The 27542-nt window shown below is 41.7% G+C and overlaps 1 protein-coding gene across 1 annotated transcript in view; it reads right to left on the reverse strand.

The window, feature by feature from the left end:
- kdrl (kinase insert domain receptor like) overlaps window positions 1–27542 on the reverse strand; it is a 197265-nt gene that overhangs the window by 140990 nt on the left and 28733 nt on the right. Inside the window, exon 2 of the mRNA XM_048544908.2 lies at window positions 20847–20943. Coding sequence (XP_048400865.1) covers window positions 20847–20943 — 97 coding nt within the window. The remainder of the gene's footprint in view (window positions 1–20846; window positions 20944–27542) is intronic.

The raw sequence follows: 27542 nt of genomic DNA on the forward strand, positions 1-27542 counted from the left end.
TCAGGAGCACAAAAGCTGACATTTTGGGCCTAGACCCTTCATCAGAGAGGGGGATGGGGTGAGGGAACTGGAATAAATAGGGAGAGAGGGGGAGGCGGACCGAAGATGGAGAGTAAAGAAGATAGGTGGAGAGAGTATAGGTGGGGAGGTAGGGAGGGGATAGGTCAGTCCAGGGAAGACGGACAGGTCAAGGAGGTGGGATGAGGTTAGTAGGTAGATGGGGGTGCGGCTTGGGGTGGGAGGAAGGGACGGGTGAGAGGAAGAACCGGTTAGGGAGGCAGAGACAGGTTGGACTGGTTTTGGGATGCAGTGGGTGGGGGGGAAGTGCTGGGCTGGTTGTGTGGTGCAGTGGGGGGAGGGGACGAACTGGGCTTGGTTTAACATCTCCATGAAACAATGGAGCGCACCTTCAGTTCATGTTACATTGCAGCCGTTGTTGTGCATCCAGTTGAGCATAGATGTCTTGGAGGTTTATCGGATTGGAAAAGATTACAGATTTGGGGATGGTGTGTGACCATGGACTGACTGAAAACAAAGATGAAAAGTTTAGAAAACACTTGCCCGTTTACTCCCTCACACCTTACTATCCAAATCTCTAGACACACTGTAGTTCTCCAGTGAGCAGCAACACAAGCTGGAAGAACTGCATCTCATTTTCACCTGGGGGCTCTGCAGCTTCAGAACTCAATATTGAGTTCAATAACTTTAGGGCTTGAGCACGTTCCATGTCCTTTACCCACTCTCACACACGAGGCATTGTTACAACATGAGCTGGTTTCACTAGAGCCAATTTGTTTTCAGTCATTCGTGATTCGCATCAGCAGCTTTTGTTTCTCCCCAGATCACCATATGTATTCCTTTGTTTGTGCGGCTGCTATTCTCTCTCTCTGTCTTTGGGGTCCATTTCCACCTATTGTTTACTCCCACCTCCCAACTCCTCCACCACACACTTGCGCCCCCACCCCAGAATCAGTTCTGAAGAAGGGCCACCAAACCAAACCAAAATGCTGGCTTTTTGTGAGTTAAGACTCAGGCAACAGATTTATGGATGACCTTAACTGCACTGAAATAGTTAAGATTAGAGACAACAAAATTATGGGTAAGCTTTCAGCAGCAGATTAAGTGAGCAAAATATTTGTAGTTAGTTTTGGACATATCCTGATCTACAAAATTGACAAAACTGTTTGAGATGGCACAGTGACATAGAAGTTTGATGGAGAGGAAGGGTCAGAATCATGCCCCACCCAGCTACAAACCCCTTGCACAGATCATACCTGCAAGCTCAATCAAAAGGGAAATGGTTAACAACTGAGCTAAATGAGTACAATGTGACTTTATAGCTCTCTGTCTCAGAGGGTGGTCCAAACTTGGATAATTTAGCTAAAATCAAATTTTGGACAGCTCTCTGTCAACCATAATAGAAAATAAAGACTAAAATCCAACTCTGTGAAGAAGTTAGAAAGTAATAATCTAATAAGAATAGCACAATAAAGTAAATTATATCCACAGTATAAGAAATAATTTATGGTAAATGGTAAGCATAATTTACAATGTAAGCATATGAGCAAAAATAATCAATTGTACTCTTGATAACATTGTGCTACTGAAATCCATTGAATGCATTTCCTGCTGACTAAATTAAACCAACAACATTTCCTGAGATGCTGCTGGGCCTGCTGTGTTCATCCAGCCTCACATTTTGTTGTCTTGGATTCTCCAGCATCTGCAGTTCCCATTATCACTGAAGCTTTTGTGCTCCTGAGATGCTGCTGGGCCTGCTGTGTTCATCCAGCCCCACACTTTGTTATCTTGGATTCTCCAGCATCTGCAGTTCCCATTATCTCTGATACATTTTTTCACTTGCTGCGTAACTGCATTGACAAAACCAGGACGTGTATTTATGGTACATAACAGCACTGGATTATTGCACGCAAGATACGTTTTCCACAATTGAAAGTATTGAGACAGGAACCGATGATGCTAACAGCAGATGGCATTTAGGACAAAAATTTGGTGTGATGATCAGTGTAGTTTTATTTTAACATCAATGAAATTCCCAGCAAGTTTGAAAACCTTGAAAGACATAAAGTGAATTATAAAGTAGTGGAAGATGATACAAAGCTATCAGTTAAAAGCCTGCAGCAAAGAATGGTGGATACAAAATATTGATTTCAACAAGACATTGAATGGAAAGGAAGAAAGAGGTGAATCCTAAAAATTGTGAGGTTGTGAGTGAATGGTGGAGGTTCGTTTGAAAAATAACAGTGTTATCAATGGTTAACAATATGCTATCATCATTCATTTAAAAAGAACCTCATCTTTCTTCATTCTATTTTTCAAAATTTGCAGAGTAGTATCATTTTGAAAGATGTGCATTTTTCATCTGGTGCCACTTCTAATGTTCTATCTTTGGCTACATTGGAAAATGAAAAGATAGTCTGACTCAAGCAACCTTCTTGAAAATGTATCTTTGGCTTTTTTAAAGTTGTTTACTTCAATTAGAATCATAGAATCCCTACAATGCAAAAAAAGGCCTTTCAGCCCATCACGTCTGCACTGCCCACTGAAGACCATCCAACTCAGACCCAAACCCCAAACCTATACCCATAACCTCATATTTTCCATTACTAATCCACCTCGCCTTCACACTGCAGGGCCATTCACCTGACCTGCACATCTTTGGACTGGGAGAAGAATTTGGAGCATCTGGTGGAAACCCACACAAACATGGATCGAACATGCAAACTCCACCCTGTCGAACCCCTATGTCACCCAAGGTTGGAATTGAACCGTGGGGCCTGGCACTGTGTGGCAACAGCATAAACTACTGGGCCACCACCCTGAGCAACTGCTGAAATCCATTCTGATGTTTTGGCTCAGAATTGGACAAATCCAAACATAAGTATGAACTTCCATTTATGTGATGAAAGTTATTCCCAGTATGGAGAGATTGTCTTCTGAGCGAAGGCTAAACAAGTTAGTTCTCTACTCACTGGAGTTTAAAAAAATGAGAGGTGATTTCAGTGAAACAAATCGGACTCATAAGGGGCTTGACAAGGTAAATGCTGAGAGGATGTTTCACCTCATTGGAGTCTAGAACCACGGAGCATAGTGTCAGTATTAAGAGATGCCAATTTAAGTCTGAGATGATGAGGAATTTCTTCTCTCAGATAGTTATGAGTCTTTAGAACTCTTGGCCACAGACAGCCGCGGAGGCAGACTTCCGGTACGTATTTAAGGCTGAGATAGATTTTTGATCAGTGGTGGAATGACGGGTCATGGAGAAATGCAGGAAAGAGGCAGGCAAAATGTGGGATCAATCATAATTGTCTTGAATGACAGAGCAGGGTTGAGGGGCTGAACAGCCTACTCCTGTTCCTATTTCGTATGGTTTTATGGAAATAGAAAAGAAACTAACAGATGTTGAACAGCATCCCCAAAACACCAACCAGATTTCTGCATCATGATCAGACATGTCACAATCAACAATTGTTTGCTACACCTAGTTCTTGCTTATTGGAAGCGGTTGTCATTGAAGTTCTGTCTGGCTTGTAGTGCCTATCAAAAGTGAGCTCTGTCATGGGTAACATCAGCTTCCTCCTCCCTAGTGTCTTTGTCCTCCTACTCAGAAGACTGTGCCTGCTCCCCCAGCTTCTCTGCGGCCGAGTTATCTCCCCATTGCCTGCTTCAGGTGGGGGGAGTAGAGCACACCAGGACGATACACCACATTCTGGCACAAACCCCTCCCCCACCTGCAGACTGGTCCAAGCAGCGAACAGCGTCTTGAAGACCCCTATTGTCTGCTTCGCCACAGCCATGGTTGAAGCATGGACTGCATAGTAACTGCATTCTACATCAGTCAGGGGTTTGCACAATGGTGTGAAGAGCCATGGTTGCTCTCTATCTTGTAATGCCCTGGCCTGTCAAACACAGCAAATACGTGAGAGCACTCCTGAATATTAATGTAACGGGAGCTTCCTGTTGATGAACTCCACAATATTGTGATATGGTCCTCTCAGTGTCATGTGTGTACAGTCAATGGCACCCTGCATATCGGGAAACCCAGCTTTCTTACTGAATCCTACTGTTTGGGCTAGAGCACCGGCCTCATCTTGGGTGAGAGAAATGAACTGGTGTGACCTTGTAGAGATGGCATTGATCACTGTCCTAGTGGATTTATATGTATATGACTGAGTGATCCCTCACGGATCTTCCACCACACCCTGCAAGGAGCCAGTTGCATATTGTGACCTTCGTAACTGGTGGGAGAGTATGGCTTCTCCATTCCTGCAGACTTTAGTCTCATTCTAACATTTCACACAGTTCTGTCACCATGTCTCGGGACATGAGGAGCCTGTGTTGGCACTGTGACATCTTCAGGCTCAGGAAAAGAAATTGGGGCCAAAAAGCTCTTGCCCTCCTGCACAATCCATGTATCCTGAGGGTGCCTTGAGGTCGTGGCCTAATTCTGAGCTGGGTGCTCCTCATCCCTGCTGCTGCTTGCTGTTAGTCCTGCTCCTCATGCATCCATCTTTGCCTTGGGAAGGCAGCCACAACAACCATAACTGCAAGGCCCATCACTCTTGGTGGAAAGGAACAAAGCTGGACATGGAAGGAAGTAAAGAGTTTCTTAGATCTCAGGACAGCAATTGATGGCATATCCTGCAGATGAAAGCCTCCAACACTTTGTTACGTTCTGTACCCTGATAGCAAGATATATGTCTGCATTGGACATCCACATTTTGCCTCAGTACATGCAGTCACTTGCTGAAGGTGCCATGCCATTTGAGACCATATGCCAAAGACTTTGGACTTTAGACTGCTTGCAACACAACAGTAATCCATACACAGCCTTTATCATGCACGGGTGATGCAATGAGTACAAATCTGATTAATTGTGCTTTACAAATGGTCACTACTTATCTGTGCTGGTGCAATGTCATGGCGCCCAGCAAACATAGATCCCAAGCTTTTAGCTATTCAAGTGACACCTACTCCACCCATCCTTAGTGTTATTCCAGCCATTTCGTAGGAGAACTTTATATCTTGAGAAGGGAAAGTGACAGCTGGCAACATAGCTTGTGGTGGAAACCATCAACGTGGTCATCAGGTACTATCCCTGAAACAGCCAATTCATCTCCCATTACATTGCACTTCTCCAACACCGCATTTCTAACCAACCCTCCACCTCCCCCTCCACAATGTGCTTTGTCTACAACTGTCCTCCCTGCCACATGAAACCTGACATTATCTGTTGTTGATTCCTACACTACATTCCTACACTACCCCTGTGGAAGTCACAGTGGTGGTCACAGTCTGCATCACCCCTTCCTGTAGCCTTGCATGTCCTCCAACACTACCCATTAAACCCGAGCTCCCCCCATCACTGCCCCACTACTATATATGTCTACTCGCCCCATAGCATTAACTCACTACCGCTCCTGTCATTAATTCATCTGTGCCTCCGACAAGCACTCCCATGAAGCATTCTGAAAGATCAATGCACGGAACCCCAGGACTGCATTCGTGCCAGACCAACTTCGCAAATGGTCCCTTGTCATGACTGACCAGACCCCTCACTATTGTGTTTGCAACTCCTGAACTGACGATTTGCAATTCCCCTGACTGGCCCTTTGGAACTGACTGCTTACCACTACCCGAATAGTTCTGGGATGGATACCCTTACTTTAAGCATCTGAAGTGGGTGCTTGACCATTTTAAAACCACAGGACTGTATATAGACTGAGGACCTGACAGACACTACTCTGGCTCCTGTACCAAAAGCAGTCTGACTTGATTGGATTGACCTCAAGCCTCCGCCAGTTTCCAATGTGGCGAACAGGTTGCATGATGGCACATGCTGTTGGTGTAACATTGCCGCCTCGGAGAATCACACCAAGGTGCTTGTGCAAAGCATAAAAGGTAAATGTGTCAAGGTGAACTTTGCTGCACGTGTCACCTGATTCTGTCTCACACCTCACCATAGCCTGTGTTGCTCAGACCTCTAAAAGATCCCACCCTTTGTGGTTTTTCTCTATCTTTAATCCAGTTGTTCTTTAGTCTGCCTTATCTTTCTTCCTGCACTAATTTATCATTCATGTTTGCCATTCCAAATCTCCTCCTCAATCTCTAAGCTTATTAATTGCTCATGAAGCCTCAGATGCCCTTACTCCTAAATGCCAATACCTGCACACCTCAACCTCTTGACAATTTACCAGACCAGGCTGAAGGGTAAGAAAAGGCCTAACTAATGAAAATCTCTTTCTAATGCCCTTCTCTAAAACAAAGAGTTATTATATATTTATATCCATTGAACTAATTAGCTGTTAACTGTAATCAATGGTTTTTGTTAAATTTTCAACAGGTCACAAAAGACACTTGAATAAATAAAAGAAAGAAACAAATAATCAGGGTTCAGAGATGGGGGGATTAATGCAGACTGCTGCTTTGCCTCTCAACTCACCAGAGTATGGTAAATAATTTCTCCCAATAGAAAGAGAAGTGGAATTTTCTAAGCAATTGAATATTGTGCCTATTTCTACTCACAAAAGCTCTGCTTACGAGAAACTATCTGCCTCAGATGATTGTGCTGTGTGAAGTGACTCATATGCTTTGGCAAATGATGACATATAAAATGAAATATGAGGACAGTTATTCAAGAAAATCAATAAAACTATGTTCTATATTGCAGTGAATTCTCTGAGCTGAGTTGAACATTCCATCCTATTCCTTTTATCCCATCTATCTATAGTATTTGGTCTGGTTTCGGACTATGCTGATTTAAAACACATGCAGAACTTTTTGACCATTCTTAAGATGTCAGGGATGAAATATTTTTTGACTGCAAGAATCACATTGCACTAATTAACCATTCTCAGGTTAAACTTATGCTTGGAGGGAAAGATAAACAAAACTTAGCAAAACTTGCTACTGCTGTTGGGGAGGTTTTAAACTAATGTGGCAGGCGGATGGGAACCAAATGAGGAGGTTAGTGGACAGTAATGAGGTAGTAACTAAAGCCTGTAAGGAACAAGATAATGAAGCCAGTGCGACTAAGGAGAAGGGTAGGCAGAGAGCAGATGATGAACGCAAAGGGACTAGTGGTCTGAGGTACATTTGCTTTAATGCGAGGTAGCACAGATGAACTTAGGGCTTGGATTAGTACCTGGGAGTTACTGCTATCACTGAGACTTGGTTGAGGGATGGGTAGGACTGGAAACTAAATATCCCAGGTTTTGCTTCAGGTGGGAAAGAGATGGAGGTAAAAGGGGTGGAGGAGTTGCATTACTGGTCAAAGAGGATATCATAGCTTTGCTGAAGGAGGGCATGATGGAGAACTCGGGCAGTGAAGTAAAATGGGCAGACCTCAGAAATAGGAAGGGAGTGGCAACAATGCTGGGGCTGCACAACAGGCCTCCCAACAGCGAGCGTGAGATAAGAGTACAAATATGTAGATAGATTATGGAAAGATGTAGGACCAACAGTGTGGTGATGATGGGAGATTTTAATTTTCCCAACATTGACTGGGATTCACTTAGTGTTAGGAGGTTAGATGGAGCAGAATTTGTAAGGAGCATCCAGGAGGGTTTCCTAGAGAAGTGTGTAAATCGTCCAACACGGGAAGGGGCCTTACTGGATCTGGTGCTGGAGAATGAGCCCGGCCAGGTGGTTGAAGTTTCAGTAGGGGATTAATTTGGGAATAATGATCACAATTCTGTAAGTTTTAGAATGCTGATGGACAAAGTCAAGAGTGGTACTAAAGGAAGAGTGCTGTATTGGGGGAAGGCCAACTATAGCAAAATTTGGCTGGAGCTGGGGAATGTGGATTGGGGGCATCTGTTTGAGGGTAAATCCACATTTGATATGTGGGAGGCTTTTAAAGAGAAGTTGATTAGAGTGCAGGACAGACATGTCCCTGTGAAAATGAGGGATAGAAAGGGCTGGATTAGGAAACTATAGATGACAGGTGAAATTGTGAGACTGGCAAAGAGGAAAAAGAACGCATACATAAGGTCTAGGAGACTGAAAACTGACAAAGCTTTGGAAGAATATTGGGAAAGCAGGACAAATCTGAAATGAGGAATTAAGAGGACTAAAAGGGGTCACAAAATATCTTTAGCAAACAGCGTTAAAGAAAATTACAAAGGCTTTTCTTCATACATAAGGAGAAAGAGGGTAACTAGAGAAAGGACCACTCAAGGACAAAGGAGGGAAGTTATCTGAGGAGTCAGAGAAAATGAGTGAGATTCTTAATAAGTAGTTTGCGTCAGTACTCACTGAGGAGAGGGACATGACGGATGTTGAGGTTAGGGACAGTTGTTGCAATACTCCAGGTCAAGTCAGCATAATGAGGGGGCGGTAGTGTTGTGTATCCAAAAGGCATTACAGTGGATAATTTGTATCAGAGATAATGGGAACTGCAAATGTTGGAGAATCCGAGATAACAAAGTGTGGAGCTGGACGAACACACAACAGGCCAAGCTGCTGATTGAAGATGGATAGAGGAGATGATAGGTGGAGAGGAGACAGGCAAGCCAAAGGGCCGGGGATGGAGCCAGTAGAGGTGAGTGTAGGTGGGGAGGTAGGGAGAGGATAGGTCAGCCCAGGGAGGATGGACAGGTCAAGGGGGCAGGATGAGGCTAGCAGGTAGGAGATGGGGGTGGGGCTTGAGGTGGGAGGAGGGGATAGGTGAGAGGAAGAACAGGTTAGGGAAGTGGGGACGAGCTGGGCTGCTTTTGGGATGCAGCTGGGGGAGGGGAGATTTTGAAACTTCAAAATCAAAATCTCCCCTCCCCCCACTGCATCCCAAAACCTGCCCAGCTCATCCCCACCTCCTTGAACTGTTCATCCTCTCACCTATCCCCTTCTCCCACCTCAAGCTGCACCTCCATTTCCTACCTACTAACCTCATCCCGCCCTTTGACCTGTCCTGGACTGACATATCCCCTCCCTACCTCCCCACCTACACTCACCTCTACTGGCTCCATCCCTGCCCCTTTGGCTTGTCTGCCTCCTCTCCACCTATCTTCTCCTCTATCCATCTTCGATCTGCCTCCCCATGTCTCCCTATTTATTTCAGAACCCTCTCCCCCTCCCCCTTTTCTGACGAAGGGTCTAGGCCCGAAACGTCAGCTTTTGTGCTCCTAAGATGCTGCTTGGCCTGCTGTGTTCATCCACCTCCACACTTTGTTACATAGGGTGGACCATTTCTTTTGGCCCAGATGGGATCTATCCCAGGTTACTGAGGGAAGTGAGAGAGGAAATAGCTGGGGCCTTAACAGATATCTTTGCAGCATCCTTGAGCACGGGTGAGGTCCCATGGGACTGCACAATTGCTAGTGTTGACCCTTGTTTAAGAAGGGTAGCAAGGATAATCCAAGTAATTATAGACCGGTGAGCCTGATGTCAGTGGTGGAGAAGCTGCTGGAGATGATACTGAGGAATAGGATCTTTTCCTATTTGGAAGAAAATGGGCTTGTTAGTGATAGGCAACATGGTTTTGTGCAGGGAAGGTCATGTCTTGGCCAATTGATGGAATTCTTTGAGGAAGTGACGAAGTTGATAGATGAGGGAAGGGCTGTGGATGTCACATACATGGACTTCAGTAAAGCGTTTGATAAGGTTCGCCATGGCAGGCTGAGGGAGAAAGTGAAATCACATGGGGTCCAGGGTGTACTAGCTAGATGGATAGAGAACTGGCTGGGCAACAGGAGACAGTTGTAGTGGAAGGAAGTTTCTCAAAATGGAAAACTTGACCAGTGGTGTTCCACAGGGATCCATGTTGGGACCAAAGTTGTTTGTGATGTACATAAATGATCTGGAGGAATGTATAGATGGTCTGATTAGCAAGTTTGCAGATGACACTAAGATTGGTGGAGTAGCAGACAGTGAGGGGGACTGTCGGAGAATATAGCAGAATATAGATAGATTGGAGAGTTGGTCGGAGAAAGGGCAGATGGAGTTCAATCCAGGCAAATGCGAGGTGATGCATTTTGGAAGATCCAATTCAAGAATAGCAGAGACTGTCAAGGGGTGATGGTCATTGCCTGCTATTAGCTACGTGAAATCTGACTTTTCAGACCAAACCTGGATAATGTCCAATTATCGTTGCATTTGAACATTGACGGCTTTAGTTCCTGAGGAGTTGCAAATGGTGCTGAACATTGTGCAATCATTGCAAACATCCCCATTTCTGAGCTCGCCTTGAGTTGCTTTATCTGTTCAAAATTTGTCCCATTTAGCACAGTGATAGTATCACAACATGATAGAGGGTAATCTTATTGTGAAGGTTTGACTTTGTTTCCACAAGGACTATGTGGAGGTCTCTCTTACTAATGCTTTCAAGGACAGCTGATTGACTCTTAACTGCCCTTCTGGGCAACTAGGGATGGGCAATAAATGCTGGCCAAGACAGCTATGTCTTCATGCCAGGATCAACTGAAAGAAAGCTTTGTGTCTACACCAGTCCCCAGTGAGAATAGGCCAACAGCATAGAACTGCCCTTCATTTGACAAGAATCTGTCCGTCTTCCTGAGAGAGGCCAAAGCCTGGTCAATGCGGGAAATGGGGCCTTACTCCAGGAGATGATGTGCTGTTGGGGTCAAGGATTAAGAATGATTAGTGGGGCAGAGCAGAAGGAGATTTATCTGTCACTACCTGGAAGACTATGGGAAAAGGAGAGAAAAGAGACAGATAGATGGAGGGAGTTTGTGTGTGTGTGTGTGTGTGTGTGTGTGTGTGTGTGTGTGTGTGTGTGTGTGTGTGTGTGTGTGTGTGTGTGTGTGTGAGAGAGAGAGAGAGAGAGAGAGAGAGAGAGAGGGAGGAAGATTTGTGAAGGGAATGAGAGAAAAGTGAAGGGATGTAGAGATGGTGAGGTTGAAGGATAGGTAGAGGCAAATCGGATGTGAGACAGTGAGTCTTAGGGGGGAGAGAGAGAGAGAGAGAGAGACTGGGTGAATGTGAGACGAGAGAAGGAAATCGAGACAGAGAGTAGGGTTAATGTGTGTGTGTGTGAGAGAGAGACATAAATAGGGTTTGAGACAGATTGACAGAGATAGAGAGAAAGAGAGACTGTGGATTGGGATGTACGGAGGGTGGAAAGGGAGAAAGAGGGAGGAATGGAGAGGGGCAAATTAGAGTTGAAAGCTGTTAATTGAAGTGAGAGAGGGAGCTGGTGAGAGAAACAGTGAGAGATGGAGAAATGGAGATTGAGAGACAGAGTGAGGAAGTGCGAATAATTTGGAGAGTGTGGTTATGAAACAGAGTGAGAGAGAGAACATAGGAGACATTAAGTTGGAGAGAGAGAGGTAGAAAGAAACATATGGAACATGTGAAACAGAGAGGGAGGGGGGAGAGAGAGAGAGAGAAAGAGGCATTGATCACCACATTATAGGAAGGATGTGATTGTACTTGGCAGGGTGCAGAGGGGATTTCCCAGCTTGCTGCCTGGCCTGGAGGGTCTGCGCTATGAGGAAAGATTGGAAAGGGTGGCGTTGCTTTCCTTGGAGCAATGAAGGTTGGGGGGGGATCATTCAGAGGATTATGAGAAGCAGAGACATGGTGGGTGGGAAGGCACCTTTTACATGAATAGACAGGTCAATAACCAGGGATGGAGATTGAAGCTAACACAGACATAAAAACATAGAAACTCAGGGTATGAGTAGGCCCTTTGAATCTGAGTGGTGGGGCCTGTGGAATTCATTGCCACGGACCGCGGTGGAGGCCAGGACGTTAAATGACTTCAAGGCAGAGATTGATAAATTCTTGATCTCGCAAGGAATTAAGGTTACGGGGAGCGTGCGGGCAACTGGAGTTGAAATGCCCATCAGCCATGATTAAATGGCGGAGTGGACTCGATGGGCTGAATGGCCTTACTTCCACTCCTATGCCTTATGCTCTTAAGAGCGAACTATACGGTAAATGGAAAAGCCCTGGGGAAAATTGATGCGCAGAGAGATCTGGGTGTTCAGGTCCATTGTATCCTGAAGGTGGCAACGCCAGTCGAAAGAGTGGTCAAGAAGGCACTTCATTCATCGGACGGCATATTGAGTACAAGAGTTGGCAGGTCATGTTACAGTTGCAAAGGACTTTGGTGCGAACACATTTGGAATACTGCATACAGCTCTGGTCGCCACATTACCAAAAGGATGTGGATGCTTTGGAGAGGGTGCAGAGGAGATTGAACAAGATGTTGCCTGGTATGGCGGGCACTAGTTGTGAAGAGAGGTTGAGTAGATTAGGATTATTTATATTAGAAAGACGAAAGTTGAGCAGGGACCTGATTGAGGCCTACAAAATCATGAGAGGTATGAACAGGGTGGATAGCAAGAAGCTTTTTCCCAGAATGGGGGACTCAATTACTCGGGGTCAAAATTTCAAGGTGAGTGGGGAAAAGTTTAATGGTGATATGTGTGGAAAGCTCTTTCCAGCTTCACACTTTGTTACGTAAAATAGAGGATCTGGATTGGTGCAGACTTGGAGGGCAGAAGGGCCTGTTCCTGTGCTGCAATTCTCTTTGTTCCTTTTTCTTTGTAAAACAAGTAGGAAAGGCTATTTTGTAGAATATGAATAATTTTCAGAGAGGACTATTTGATTATCACATGACAGTTTCAGACTTTTCATTTCCAACATAAAGTAGATTTTCATGTTGCAAAAGTGCATGGCCATTTCAAGCTATTGACCAGCATATTTTTGCTTTCAACTGGGGCTACAGCTAACTGCCCACTGGAAGTAGGTGGCCTTTAAGTTCAATTAAGGAAATTCATCACCAGCCACTTATAGATCAGCATTAAGAAGAAGGTGGACATTTTGGAGGGCCACTAGTAGAAGTTGGCACCATCAGAACAGATGTGGTAGAGTTGGAGAAACTGGGAAGAGTTCTGGGAGAAGGATTCCCCACCAGTGTGGTTGATAGGACCCTAGCCCATGTATGAATCATCTCCTGCACTTTGGCCCTCATCCCTTGTCATCCATTCTGCAACAGCAACTGGGTCCTTTTGGTCCTCCCTTACTATCCAACCAGCATCCACATCCAGAGCATCATTAGCTGCCATTTCTGCCATATCTAGCAGGATTCCACCACCAGACTGAGACATATCCCTGCCCTCCCTTGTTAGCCTTCTGAATGACCTAGTACCTCTGGGACACCCTGGTCCACTCTTCCTTCACTCCCATCACCTCCTCACACCCAAACAGCACATTCCCATGTAATCACAGAAGGTGTTACATCTGTCCATTTACCTCCTCCCTCCTCATTATCCAAGCCCCAGACACCCCTTCAAGGTGAGGCAGAAATTTATCTGCACTTCACTCAATCTAGTCTGTTGTATTCACTGCTCATCCCTCTAAAGATGCTGCTCAACCTGCTAAAATTTTCCAGCAATTGCTGTTTTTGTTATTTTCCGTAAAAGATGGTGGTGAGCTGCATTCTTTAGCCGCTGCGGTCTGTTACATATAGGTAGACCTACCATGGCATTAGGGAGGAAATTCCAGCATTTTGAACCAGTCACGTAGAAGGAAGCACTCTATATTTCCAAGGCAGGATGGTTTGTGGCTTGGAGTCAGATCAGCAGGTGGTGGTGTTCCAATGTATCTGCTGTCCCCGTGTCTCTAGATGGTAGTGGTTTGGAAAGCGTTATCTAAGGAACATTGGTGAATTCTTGCACTGTGCTCTTGTAGATGGTACACTCTGCTGTGACAGAGTGTTGGTGGTGAAACCCATAAAGTCAGAGTTTTTGCAGCAATGCTTGTGGCCAAGAGCAGTCAGAGTATTTTCTCCAAATCCAAAAATCTACCTAGAAAAGCTCCATCATGGAAATTTGTCTGATCCCACTCTCAGCTTTAGACACCTGGGTAATCATGGACTTCTTTCACCACTATCACAGGTACCATCTAACACCTTTTATAGCATTACAATGACTGGAATAATTTACAGAACAATGCAATGATCTTCCACACATTTGGGATTCCAGTGCACCATCTGATACCTACAACTCTCCCACTCTGCACAGGTGGAAGTCTCCATATCCCTATGGGGAACCCCATGCCATGACTCAGGCCTCACTTCCCACAATGTTTCCTGGGATCTCAGTGGTATTCATTTCAGCCTTCAGCTGACATGATCTCCATGATGTAACATGACCTTGTGAGGAAATATAGGGTAGAATTCTGGGAGCGGATCAAGAACTTCTCTCGTTTGTCAGACTGACAGTGTTGTGGGTCATAATCGCCATAAGGAGCCATGCCTGCCTCCAACCTATAAGAAAATGAGGCACAGCTGAAGTTCAACAAAAAAGAAACTACTCAAATAATGTGGTCAGTAAATCACACTAGATATGTATTTAATATATTGGTCCGTTCGAAGATTCAAACTTTTTGCTGATCCTACCATTCATGAAAGATGATAAAATGCAATACAAATTGCGACTGAATTTTCTTTCATTCTTTTATAAGATGTGGACATCACTGGCAAGGCCTACATTTGTCTCCCTTCTTTCCTTGCCTTTGAGTCCAGTTAAGTATCAACCACATTGCTGTGGGTCTGGATTATTCTGTTAGTCAGAACAGGTAAGGATGGCAGATTTTCTTTCATCATCAATTATAGGTATTTTTACTATTGATGATAAATCTGTGGCTATCATTCCTTAGATTATCATTCAATTTAATTTTTAAATAATTAATTATATTTACAATTCACAAGGATTATCATGGTTACCAGTATTACTAGACCAATGGCATTACCAAAATTTGGATGATATTCATAAGCCATTGGATTTCATTATTGCTGCTCTCAGTTTCCCCATGATCCTTTGGTGTGTTGACATAAATGTAATTTGATTAATTTTATATAATTTCTATACATTCCATTTGATCTATGTTTTTGGATGTGAGTTTGCTCGCTGAGCTGGAAGGTTAGTTTTCAGACGTTTCGTCACCATTCTAGGTAACATCATTAGTGAGCCTCCGATGAAGCGCTGGTGTTATGTCCTGCTTTCTCTTTATCTGTTTAGGTCTCCTTGGGTTGGTGATGTCATTTCCTGCGTTGGTGATGTCATTTCCTGTTCTTTTTCTCAGGGGATGGTAGATTGGCTCCAAATCAATGTGTTTGTTGATGGAGTTCCAGTTGGAATGCCATGCTTCCCGGAATTCTCGCGCGTGTCTCTGTTTGGCTTGTCCTGGGATGGATGTGTTGTCCCAATCAAAGTGGTGTCCTTCCTCATCTGTATGTAAGGATACGAGTGATAGTGGGTCATGTCGTTTTGTGGCGAGTTGATGTTCATGTATCCTGGTGGCTAGCTTTCTGCCTGTTTGTCCAATGTAGTGTTTGTTACAGTTCTTGCAAGGTATTTTGTAGATGACATTCGTTTTGCTTGTTGTCTGCCACCAGGATACATGAACATCAACTAGCCATAAAACGACATGGCCCACTATCACTCGTATCCTTACATACAGATGAGGAAGGACACCACTTTGATTGGGACAACACATCCATCCTAGGACAAGCCAAACAGAGACACGCGCGAGAATTCCTAGAAGCATGGCATTCCAACCGGAACTCCATCAACAAACACATTGATTTGGAGCCAATCTACCATCCTCTGAGAAAAAGAACAGGAAATGACATCACCAACACAGGAAATGACATCACCAACCCAAGGAAACCTAAACAGATAAATAGAAAGAGGGACATAACATCAGCGCTTTGTCGGAAGCTCACTGATGATGTTACCTAGAATGGTGACAAAACGTCTGAAAACTAGCCTTCCAGCTCAGCGAGCAAACTCACATCCAGAACCTCAACCTGAGCTACAAATCTTCTCAAAACTCGCTATCTATGTTTTTCCATGACTGAAATGCTTGCTTCGAGTATTTAATTTACCATGAGCTGGAACCAAATACATTTTTGCAGTGTATTTATAATTCAACACAGATGTGTAGCTACCATTAAAGACAAGATGATATAATAAGACCCTGGTAGAGGTATATTGGCTTTTATTCCAGAAACAGCATAAAACACAGATAACTAATGTATAAAGTAGCCAGTCCAATCATTTCTTAGAGACACCTAAAATTATTATGCTGGGAACAGTTAGGTTCTGAATAACAACTCAGCTGGACAGTTAAATATTTGCTTTGTGGATTTGAAAAGACACTGCAGGTTTAAATCAAGTCAGGTTACACATATGTAGGCAGTTAGTCATCCTGTTCTTAGGATATCTCATTTGTCCCATCCTTCTCCCCGTTACATTAAGGTCTTCCCACACTGTCCCAAGCCTGTATATTGTTTGGTTAACCCTGCTCCTTCCTCAGTCTTTTCTTAAAATTGTCAAATTGTAATTGTAAAAGTTCAACTACAGTTTGAATTGTTAAAAAGGTCAACTAAATGTCATTGGCCAGTCTCTTAAACAATGCTTTTACATTCTGAGTGAAATCTTTTGTAAGAAGTATCACTTATCTGACAGGATCTCCCTGAATAATACACTTTTCAATTCATTTTGAACAGTGGTGAGCATTGCTTGGCATAAAACAAATACTTTGACATTCAAGTGATGACAAAATGCTCAACACTGTGCAACTCACCAATTAAGTAGAACAGGCACTGATTTATTCACAATACCTTCAACTGCATTTGCTGAAAGATCAATGCCTCATGAAGCAAGCTGATTTCAGGAAAGCTTATGAAGGTTTTAGTATGTTCTTTTTGGGAAATAGCAAACATCGGAATTACCCAACTTAAGTTTACATGCTTGTAAATAAATTGTTGAGTTTATTCAGAACTTTTTTTCCCCGTGAAAACGTGTCATAAAATAGAAACAAGTCAAAAATTGGTTAATTCACATTCATCAAAGTAGAGTACCAGCAGGTAATGTGAATTTTCAATAGAATATTCGTGTGTGGAATCGATAAAGTGAACATAAAACATACAACCCTTTAAGGCAATACACTCAACAGGAAAATTGACTGAGCCATGATGAGCACGGGAAGTTAAAGACAGATTAGATAAAGGGGCATACTTATAAAGTTGCCAGAAAATGTTGTGAGCTTGAGGAAAATAAGAATTTTAGAACTTAGCAAAGGAAGACCAAGAAATTAACAAAGAGTGAGAGAATAGAATATTCATGTAAAATAGCAAGAAACATTAAAAACAGGACAAGCTTCTATAGATATGTAAAGGACTAGATGAGCCAATACAAATGTGGACTATTACAGGCAGAGACAGGAGAATTTTTGATAGGAAATGAAGAAATTGCAGAGAAGCTAAATAAATATGTTGTTTGCATGTCTTCAACCTTGTGTCTGTCATAATAGAAGAAGAGGCAAGAGGTTTACACAAAATAATTAAGCTCTACTGAGAGTGTGGAACTGAAATAAATTTGTATTAGTAAGAAAAAATGATATTTCAGAAATGAATTGGAATGAATGTTAACAATTTATCATGATCTGATGACCTTGATTCTCGACTGCTGAAAGAGATGGCTACAGAGGAAACGAATGCCTTGGTGATATTTTTCAAAATTCTATAAACTCAAAAATTGTGGCCATAGATTGAAAGGTTCCAAATGTAACCCAACTGTTTAAGAAAGAGGTGGAAAGAGAAAACAGAAATGTACAGATCAGTTAGCTATGATGGAAAACACTAGAGTCTTTTGTAAAGGATGTGATTACTAGATATTTAGAAAGTAATTGTCTGATTGCAGACAGTCAAGATGACTGTTTGAAGGGGATATCATGTGAACAAACCTGATCAAGTTCATTGAGGATGTCATGAGTAGAATCAATATGGGGGAACCACTGGATCTGGTGTCAGACATAATGGGAACTGCAGATGCTGGAGAATCCGAGATAACAAAGTGTGGAGCTGGATGAACACAGCAGGCCAAGCAGCATCTTAGGAAGGGTCTAGGCCCGAAACATCAGCTTTTGTGCTCCTAAGATGCTGCTTGGCCTGCTGTGTTCATCCAGCTCCACACTTTGTTATCACTGGATCTGGTGTATTTGTATTTGCAGAAGGCTTTTAATAAAGTTACACACAGAAAGTTACTAAGCAAAAGTAAGGAGCACAGGATTAATGGTAATAAATTAGCATGGATTGAGGATTGGTTAACAGGCAGAAATCAGAATAGGAATAAATGGGTCATTCTGAAATTAACAGGCTGTGACCAATGGATAACACCAGAGTCAATATTTGGGCCCCAACTGTCATCATCTTAACAATGAATTGAATCTGAGGGACAAATGTATTATGCCCAAGTTTAAAAATGTTACAAAACTTGTGGCAAATGTGATTTATGAGGAGGATATAAAGAGGCTAAAAATAAAAACAGCAAGTCCTGGAGAGTCTTGACACATCCACCATGGCTATTCTTCAAAACAGAAAGGTGTTGGAAAATGTGGTTTTAATGCTACTGACTGAGAGGAAGGATGAGAGAATGGAACAAGTAGTGAGTCAAATGGAGTACCAATAGTTTTCAAGAAAGTATTGAGATGTAAAATAAGTGTAAACGACGGATGTGAAAAGGACAAAATGCTTCTGTTCCGGTCAGAGCAAAGTCAATACGACACGAAAACAATACCTAGGGAGAGGGAGAGTGAATAGGTTGCAATCCAAATGGAGTATGGAGGTCTTGCTTTGAAGTTGTTCCACTCAATGTTGGGTTCTAAATTTAGTAAAGTGAATAATCAGCAAATGAAATGCTGCTCTTCCAGCTTAAATTGAGCTTCATTAGAACAGGTCCAGGGTGGAAATGTTAGCAAATAAGCAAGTTGGTTTGTTGAAATGGCAAGGTGCTGAAACATTGGGACCATTCTTATGGACAGAATGAAGGTTACCACCAAAGTAGTTAGCCAGTCTGCCTCTGGTGTCGTCAATGTAAAGACACTAGCATTGTGAACAGTGAATACAGTAGATTAGATCAAAAGTATCATAAAATGATAGAATCATAAAATCTCGTAGTGTGGAAACAGGCCATTCAGCCCAATGGGTCCACACTGGCTCTCTGAGCACACCCAGGCCCACACCCTTACCTAAGCCTGTAACTTTACCAATCCCAGTAACCCTGCATTCCCATGGCTAACCCAACTAGCCTGCATGTGGGTAATTTAGCATAGCCAAGCCACTCAACAAGTACAAGTAAAATTTTGTTTTTTTTTCTATTCATTTCATGGGATTTGGGCATCGCTGGCTGGCTAGCATTCCTTGCCCATCCCTAATTGCCCTTGAGAATGAGGTGGTGTGCTGCCTTCTTGAACCGCTGCAGTCCACCTGCAATGCGTTGACCCACAATGGTATTAGGGAGAGAATTCCAGAATTTTGACCCAGAGACAGTGAAGGAATGGCGATATATTTCCAAGTCCAGATGGTAGTGACTTGGAAAGGAGCTTGGAGGAGGTGGTGTTCCCATATGTCTGCTGACTTTGTCCTTCTAGATGGAAGTGGTCATGGGTTTGGAAGATGCTGTCTTAGGATCTTTGGTGAATTTCTGCAGTGCATCTTGTAGATAGTACACACTGCTGCTACTGAGCATCAGTGGTTGAGGGAGTGAATGCTTCTGGATGTAATGCCAATCAAGTGGGCTTCTTTGTCCTGGATGGTGTGAAGCTTCCTGAGTGTTGTTGGGGCTGCCCTCATCCAGGCAAGTGGGGAGTATTCCATCACACTCCTGACTTGTGCCTTGTAGATGGTGGACAGGCTTTGGGGAGTCAGGAGGTGAGTTGCTCGTTGCAGTATTCCCATCTTCTGGCCTGCTCTTGTAGCCACTGTGTTAATGTGGTGAGTCCAATTGAGTTGCTGGTCAATGATAACCACCAGGATCTTGATAGTCGGGTATTCAGTGATGGTAACACCACTGAATGTCATGGGGCGGCGGTTAGATTGTCTGTTCTTGGTGGTGGTCATAGCTTGGCATTTGTGTGCTGTGAATGTCAACTAGTAGTTGTGTTTAGGGCCGTGGGCAATGAGAAGAGAGGGGGTGAAAGGGTAAGTGTAACACTGTTCACAATTGCATGGGAAGGTTCCAATTGGGAGGAGGGGCTGTGGCAGGAGTTGTAGGAGTTGGCCAGGTTGGGCTTGCTTCCTTCAGCCACTTCTATCCCTGCCTCCTTCACTATCCCGCTTTCTTCTGTCTTTGGGAGAACTTGGCTCAGTGAAGCTCCTCAAATCCCACAGAAGAACATCCAGATAAAAAGCTATGTGAACTGGGCTGCAGCATTTCCTCGTTTCCTCTCAATTCTCACGATCACTGCAACATTGAAAAACAACATGATGCTATTCACTTTCCTTGATTGTCAGGTACCTGAGGTTGGATACTGTGGTTCTGGGAAAGTCCCTTGACAGAGCCCATTTCTTCAACACTGAGGTTTCTGACTTGCAAATGGTCTCACCATTTTGACAGGGGCTGAGCACAGCAAATTGCTCCTATTATCTCTATACCTTTCTTCACTGGTGCTACCTGATCTGCTAGGTATTTCCTGGTTATGTGTTTTATTTCCTGTTACTAGCATATCGAGCATTTGATTGTGTAATAGTGATTATAACTGGTTGACTTTAATTTATTTTGTCACATTAACTGAATCCACAATAATGTTTAAGAGTTTACTTAAGGCTGGTTATGAATGGAGAAGAGGGAGTAGCACCTTTGCAGTTTGTATGACATATTGAATGAGGTTGCAAGATTAGATGCACCACTGTAATAAAACTAGTAATCCAGTTACAAAACTTACTTTGATGATTAGTTGGTCTATCAGCTAGAATCACTAATGGACTCTCTGTAGAATGAATTAGAAGGAGCCAAAGTAAATAAAAATTGATAGAAGTAGACAGAAAGAAGTATAAATAAATGCAATCTTACTTGCAAGTGACTGAGAGTGTTCCATTTATTTCAATGATCAGTTGCTTGTCAGAAATATTCAGTTCTGGCACAATCAGAATGTCTTGAGGAACTGAACCTGAATATTAAAAAAAAAGCAAGAAAAGACTTTGGTGACATATCAGTTACGGTGTCGTTCAAAGACAAATTCCATTGAAGCACTGTTTAACAAGGTCATGAGAAGTTAATGTCGACACCGTCAGTGACGATTGAGGTTCACACGTTTTGTTGGTACAGTCAGGTCACTGTTCCTGCTGATACTTTACATTGATCATCCATAGAAGCAGGCAAATAAACTCTGCATGACCATTTTTGAACAGCCCAAAACCATCATAAAACTTAGAGTCACAGAGCACAATCAAGTAGATAAAACAATAAAAATTCTAAACAACCACCTTGGAGTTGAAACAGAAGCATCAACCCTGGAAAGCCCTCTTCATTATTCCCTCTCTCTCCACTATCCTTCAATGGAATTGCTTGTAAATATATATTTTTTCAACTATGTGTTTACAGAGTGATCTGCTGTGTGAATTCCAGGCCATTATTAATGTCCTTCTGTGACGTATCATCAGTTGGCACGCTTCAGACATGGAGCACTGGTTAGTTTTGTTTTAATTGAACAGGAAATGTTTCATCATGTGATCCACCATTTCTGATATATGTCAGTAAACATATGGAATTTATTAGACAGGGAGAAAGTGAACACAGTCCCGTCAGTTTCATGCCTGGCAAAATGGGCACCTACCTGCAGTTAGCAATTATGGAGCAACTTCTGTTGCTTCTCTGACACCTATTTTTCAGGATGCAAGAGCGGCCTTTAGGCCTGAAACAAACCTAAGGTAGTGTAAACATGCAAAGCTGAACATCAAGAGCAAAATTCATTATAAATGAATGGAACATGCATGTTCTCACTCAAAGTACCAAGTGTCTGGCACAACTAACTATGAATGCTTACAGTAATCACAGGATGTTGCTTGAAAGAATGGCCCTGAAAACTTTGAGAAATGCTACTTCTGGACTCAAAAAAACAATTTTGTCCCATCATAGATATGCAAAGGGATCCGTTCTTGGGATCATTTGCTTCCATAAAGGCAATAATTTTAATTTATTCATCTGTAAAACAAAAGTCTTTCATCATTATCTACATAAATAATTTCAGTCTTTACAAAACCTAGATACACAAAATGCATTGTTCAAAAATAAGTCCTCTTATGTGACAAGCTGTAGTGACTACAGGTGTAGAAGGCATCTTTTCAAGTTGTGTTGAAATATGTGGCCCAAGGCATGTTACCTTTCTGCTTAGATGCAAGAAGCATGGCTAGTTTCTCTTACACACTGCTATTTGTTTAACCATTTAACAAATATTTCTCAGAGGCATTAATTAGCTTCTACCTTTGATGTCCAAGTGCATTTAAACTTAAGTGTGCATGAAGCAGCACATATGCATATAACCCACGCTTATCATTATTACTTAGAGTTTAGAACCAAAAAGTAAGAATTGCAGCTGATGATATCAGCAAATTAATGCTGAACACATTGGTGACACTCCTATCATCTAATTTGCTGTTAACTTTAGTCCAATCATATTAAATGAGTTAATCTGTCTTTTGAAATATTGGGCAGAGGGATCTCATTATAAAAAAAGTGGTAAATGTCCAGGCACAAATATGACAAATACCAATGTCTGGCTTTAGGTATTACTTCAATAAATGAAGTGATTAATAAGTGACTATCAATAAATGAAACCTTTTTAAAAAATATCAAGGAGTAGAAAAAATACAGAATATAACATTTGAGTTTATTTGAATAGAGTCAAATTAAAGTTGGGAAGAATATTGACAAACGCATCTGGATAACACTTTACTCTTTGAAACTTGTCAATTGAGCTTTGACATCCATTTGACCCCTAGCAGCAGCAGACTATAATACCTCACACAATAATTTAATTTTTTAACGTGGGTGTCACCGTGGCTCAGTGGTTAGCTCTGCTGCCTCAGAGTGCCAGGGACCTGGGTTTGATTCTATTCTTGGGTAATTCTCTGTGTAGAATTTGCACATTCTCCCCATGTCTGCATGGGCTTCCTCTGGATGCTCTGGTTTCCTCCCACAGTCCAAAGATGTGTAGGTTAGTTGCATTGGCCATGCTAAATTGCCTGTAGTGTTTAGGGGTGCGTAGATTAAGAGGGGGACGTATCTAGGTGGGCTGCTTTGAGGGTCAGTGTGGACTTGCTGGGCCGAAGGACCTGTTTCCACACTGTAGGGACTCGATGATACCACCATAGTGCAACATACCTCTGTTCTACAACACAATGCCAGTTAAGATTATGTACTCAGAAGATGGAGCTGGGCCTGATCTCTAATCTTTCTGAACCACAATGCAAAGTGTTTTCAACTGAGTTGTTTTTCATTATTGAATTTGCAAGCTGTTGAATACAGCCCAAGAAGAAACTGTTCTGTTATAGGTTTGATGTATTCAATTTTAATCACTTTGTTGTAAATTTCTGTTGGCTCAAGAGTAGATTCAGGTTTGAGATAGGGAGGCAGCATCAACATACTACTGCAAGTACTACAAAGTGCACACACTTTCTTGCTCTGTCACCATTTTGTATTATGTCACGATTTACCATTGTAAATTGCCCTGTCAAATGTCACATAGTGATTGGTGGTTCTGGCATTACTTGCTCTTGTGAAGTGAGATTGTGAAGTTTCTTTCTCCCGAGTTGGTTGCCATCTTATTTACCACAAATGCCTACATTCATCAAATCATAGAATCATAGATTTCATAGAATCATAGAAATGGTCTTGGCAATTTAAAATATGATTTAAAAAATTGCACTTTGTATGCTGATAAAATCAGCTCTTGACACTCTTCAAATGTCTGCATTTTACTTTCAAGACAGGATATGAATGTGAGTAGCTGGATGCAAAGATATGCAATATATTGCCATAAGCAGATGGCAAGATCAACGAATACATTTACTTATCATTTTCTTTAGTAACAAGTTTTTAAATGCAGTTATTTGGAAGATATAAATGAATTGGTCACCATTGCACCAATCATCACTTTTACAAGATGGAAAGGTGCTATGTACAGAGGCTACATGTGAGAAATTATACACCAGAAGATTAATGAAGACCCTGTGTTTGACAAAATGAACTTTAGGCCATAGAGCACAAAAAAAAGCACCTATCCCTTTAATTGTTTTGTGGCAGGCCTGAACAGAAATGGCAACATTATATAAAATAGCTGTAACTTCATCTCTTACTCATCCATCCTCTCTGTGTCCTTTCATTACTGTTTGAAGTGCTTGGAATGCACTTTAAGCAACATTTCAAGTGAATGTCAAGCTTTGATGAACAAACACTATGCAGATAAAGCGTAACCTATAATCAAGGCCTTAGGTCTTAAACACCTCTCAAGACAAGGATTGAGGAGAGAATCTAACCTTTCAAAGCAGAAGCAGAAAATTTTTTTTTGCACAGATCCTGAATGCAAATTTTATTCATTAAAAATCATGCTATTACTCAATATTCAAATTTGTATTGTGCTTGAATTGTTTATAGTTCATGTAATTTTAGCTATCACAAATCTTTTCTAAAGGCAGTGTCAATTTAAATTGATCACTAAGATAGTTATGAAGTGAATGTAGTGAAATGGCTTTACGTAGAATATTGTTGGAGCATTGTTAAAACAGTGGTTAAAACAGAAACTATTGGATATTTTAAAAGGAAAATTAGATAGAAATTTGAAAGCCAAGAGAGCTACAAAGTCAGGTGGATAAAACAGGGTAACAGGTTCAGTTTTTAATAAGTCCAAAGAAGAAATGGCTCTATGGTATGAATGTCCTTGCTTTAAAGTTAATATTCTATTCGCATTTGAAGAAACTAGTCCTCCTTCACTGGACCTCTTCAATTTTTTATCATTTTTTAAAGATCTGTAATAAAGGATGACAATTCAAATAGGCAAGTATCAAACATAATAAGTGGTATTCAACTAATCATTGAGAAGCTGAAAAGATTTAGGAGAGATAACATTGACATTCAATGAGCATGGAGCAGCAACTTAATGCTGCACATGAACATCTGAGAGTAAGATAATGAGCCCAAAGCCAAGTACCTGCAATTGCTTCTGTGTCATTACTCATCATATGTTGATCCAGCTGAAACCATGTGCAATGAAAATAAGCCTTTGAAAGCAAAATGGCAAGTTGCTTTTATTTTCCATTACATAATTTGCTAATTAATCTGATACGCAGAAATCCCTCATTTGAAAGTACTCCATTAATTTTGCTTGCTGATTAATTTTAAAGTTAATCAAACTCTTTCCTCTAGCTTTCTTCTTTTGTCAAATTGTATGCATAACCTTGGTTAAATCTTATCAAATATTAGGATACTATTTGGAATAATGACATTAATGAACATTGAGTTGACCAAATTATTTCAACTTCCTTTAGTTTCTGTGGAACCATAACACTTGTTTTTATAAAGATTTTCAGGGGGAAGAGGAGAGCAAATTTCTGCATGAAACTAGAATTCTTTCTCATCTGTCTTGTGTATTACCGAGAGAATAATAGTCCTGCTGCTCTGCAATCTGAACTCATCATCTTAGATATTATAAGCATGTATTATGATAATTAAATAATGTTCCAATCTGAATATAAAACTTCACTAAACAGCACTCACTTGTCTCATTGCTATATGTGGCAAGTTGGGTGATCAGTACTTTGGTAGATTTAGAGTTTTGAGAAGATGAATCTAAAAGAAAATGAAAGCAAATAAGGGAGGACTTGAACAAAGGCATGAGTTCAATGCTACGATTAGGGTGGGGTGAGGGTGAAGGTCAAGGGCTGGTGCTGGTGCTGGTGACTTGGCTTGATAGACAAGAGAAAGAGAGGAAAGCGGCACTTGATGCAGAGTGAAGGTTTCGCAGCTCTGTTACTTCAGAATGGTACCAACTAGTGTCATGAGGTTTTTCTTTTTTTCACTTCATAATGGTACTGCAGATAGCCTTCAGCTGAAGCAACAGTATGCAGATTATTTTAACGTTGCACAGCAAGACATAGATGGTGAAAGCATTCAGATAGGAGCTTAGCGAGAGAATGCTAAGAGAATAAGTGAGCAGCCCTGAGGTGGTGCCAGTCCAAACATACAAAATATTCGATTTGCAGCCTTCCAATGGAAGTTTCTGGTGAACCTTATAATATGAGTCTCTATTTTCTAAGTGGCCTGAAAGTGTATTCAAAAAGGGCATGATGGTAATGAGAAGGTTGGCACATGCCTGATGCTAATGTCCATGAATGAGAAGTGAGTGTGGCTGGTGCCTGTGTATTGCACACTCAGATGCAGTTTGTTCATATGCAACATGAACATCTTTTGGGACAAATGGTGATCTGAATATTCCAAGTTCCTACTCTGGCTTGCACATTGAGTTTTCTCAATGTTTAGCTTGTTAATAAGTTTGGTAAGATAGAAAGCTGAATATTAATCAGGTGAGTTGGGCAGTCAACAAAGCTTCTAAGAAGCAACAATTTCCCTTAGTTGGCAACTCACCATTGCATAGTGAGAAGCTCATCATGCCACTCATGAAAAGCGTTAAAGATGGGGCAAGATGCTCCCGCCATCGGGATGGGCCTTGCCAGACAACTTTTATGAAGTTATCTTTCCATCACTCACATTGCTTCGATCCCTATAAGGACCACCCAAGATTTTAGTTTAACACCCAAAAGATACTGCCTCCAATGATACTGTATTTCTTTATAATGGCATTGGAATGGCAGCCTTGATTTTGTGCTTAAGTGCCAAGTATCGATCTTCAACTCAAAACTTTTGACTTGAAGCAGAAATATTGCCACTGAATTTACCTTAATATTGACAATTGCCCGGAATTGAGAAGAGTTTTCTGACACACCTATTGGGAATTGAAACAATCCAAACTCATTTTATGATGAATCCTTTAATGAATTGGAAGAAGATTGCTTCATTTCATCAGTGCAAGATTTGGCTAGATTTTACATATCATATACAAAGTATAAGAGAATGTCTACGTTGCAGCATCGCATTGTCCATCATTTTGCTTTTAAAATTACAGAACTAACTTATGAAAGGCTTTATAGTTATCTTGTGTTTCATGTCTGAAGAGAAGTTTTTTTTCTTTATTCAGGTTTGAGTAAATTTTTTATTCAGCCATGTGAATGGATGTTAAGGGTAAGTGTATATGCTCTTGAATTATTTAAATGAGGGAAGCAAATGGGCATCTACTTTGAAAGTCAGCATTTCGAATATTCTAAAAAAGAATGCATCATGAAGTTTCCGTGAGCTTCTTCCAATCAGCCACTGAGATTTAAACTGTAATCAATGGAACAGTCAACTTGAAAATACCAGTTGTAGGGTATTTCATTCTAACAGAATCATTGGGCAGTTAAGGACAATTGGCCTATTACTAAACCCCTCTGTACCTGAATTTCTGATGCCAGTTTTCACCAAAAGTGCATGTTGGAGAAATTTCCAGCTGTGGCTACATGTGCAGTATTATTTATTTTTTGAAAGCTCGGTTCCTTCCATATGGAGCTTTTAGTGAAAACAATATGCTTTCAATTTAAATTTCTTGCCTAATTTATGCACTATGAAAGGAAAATAGCCAAACAAAATAGCACACAATACTCTTGACCTTGAAGAGGT

Source organism: Stegostoma tigrinum, chromosome 15 (assembly GCF_030684315.1).
Source record: "Stegostoma tigrinum isolate sSteTig4 chromosome 15, sSteTig4.hap1, whole genome shotgun sequence".
Classification (NCBI taxonomy): domain Eukaryota; kingdom Metazoa; phylum Chordata; class Chondrichthyes; order Orectolobiformes; family Stegostomatidae; genus Stegostoma; species Stegostoma tigrinum.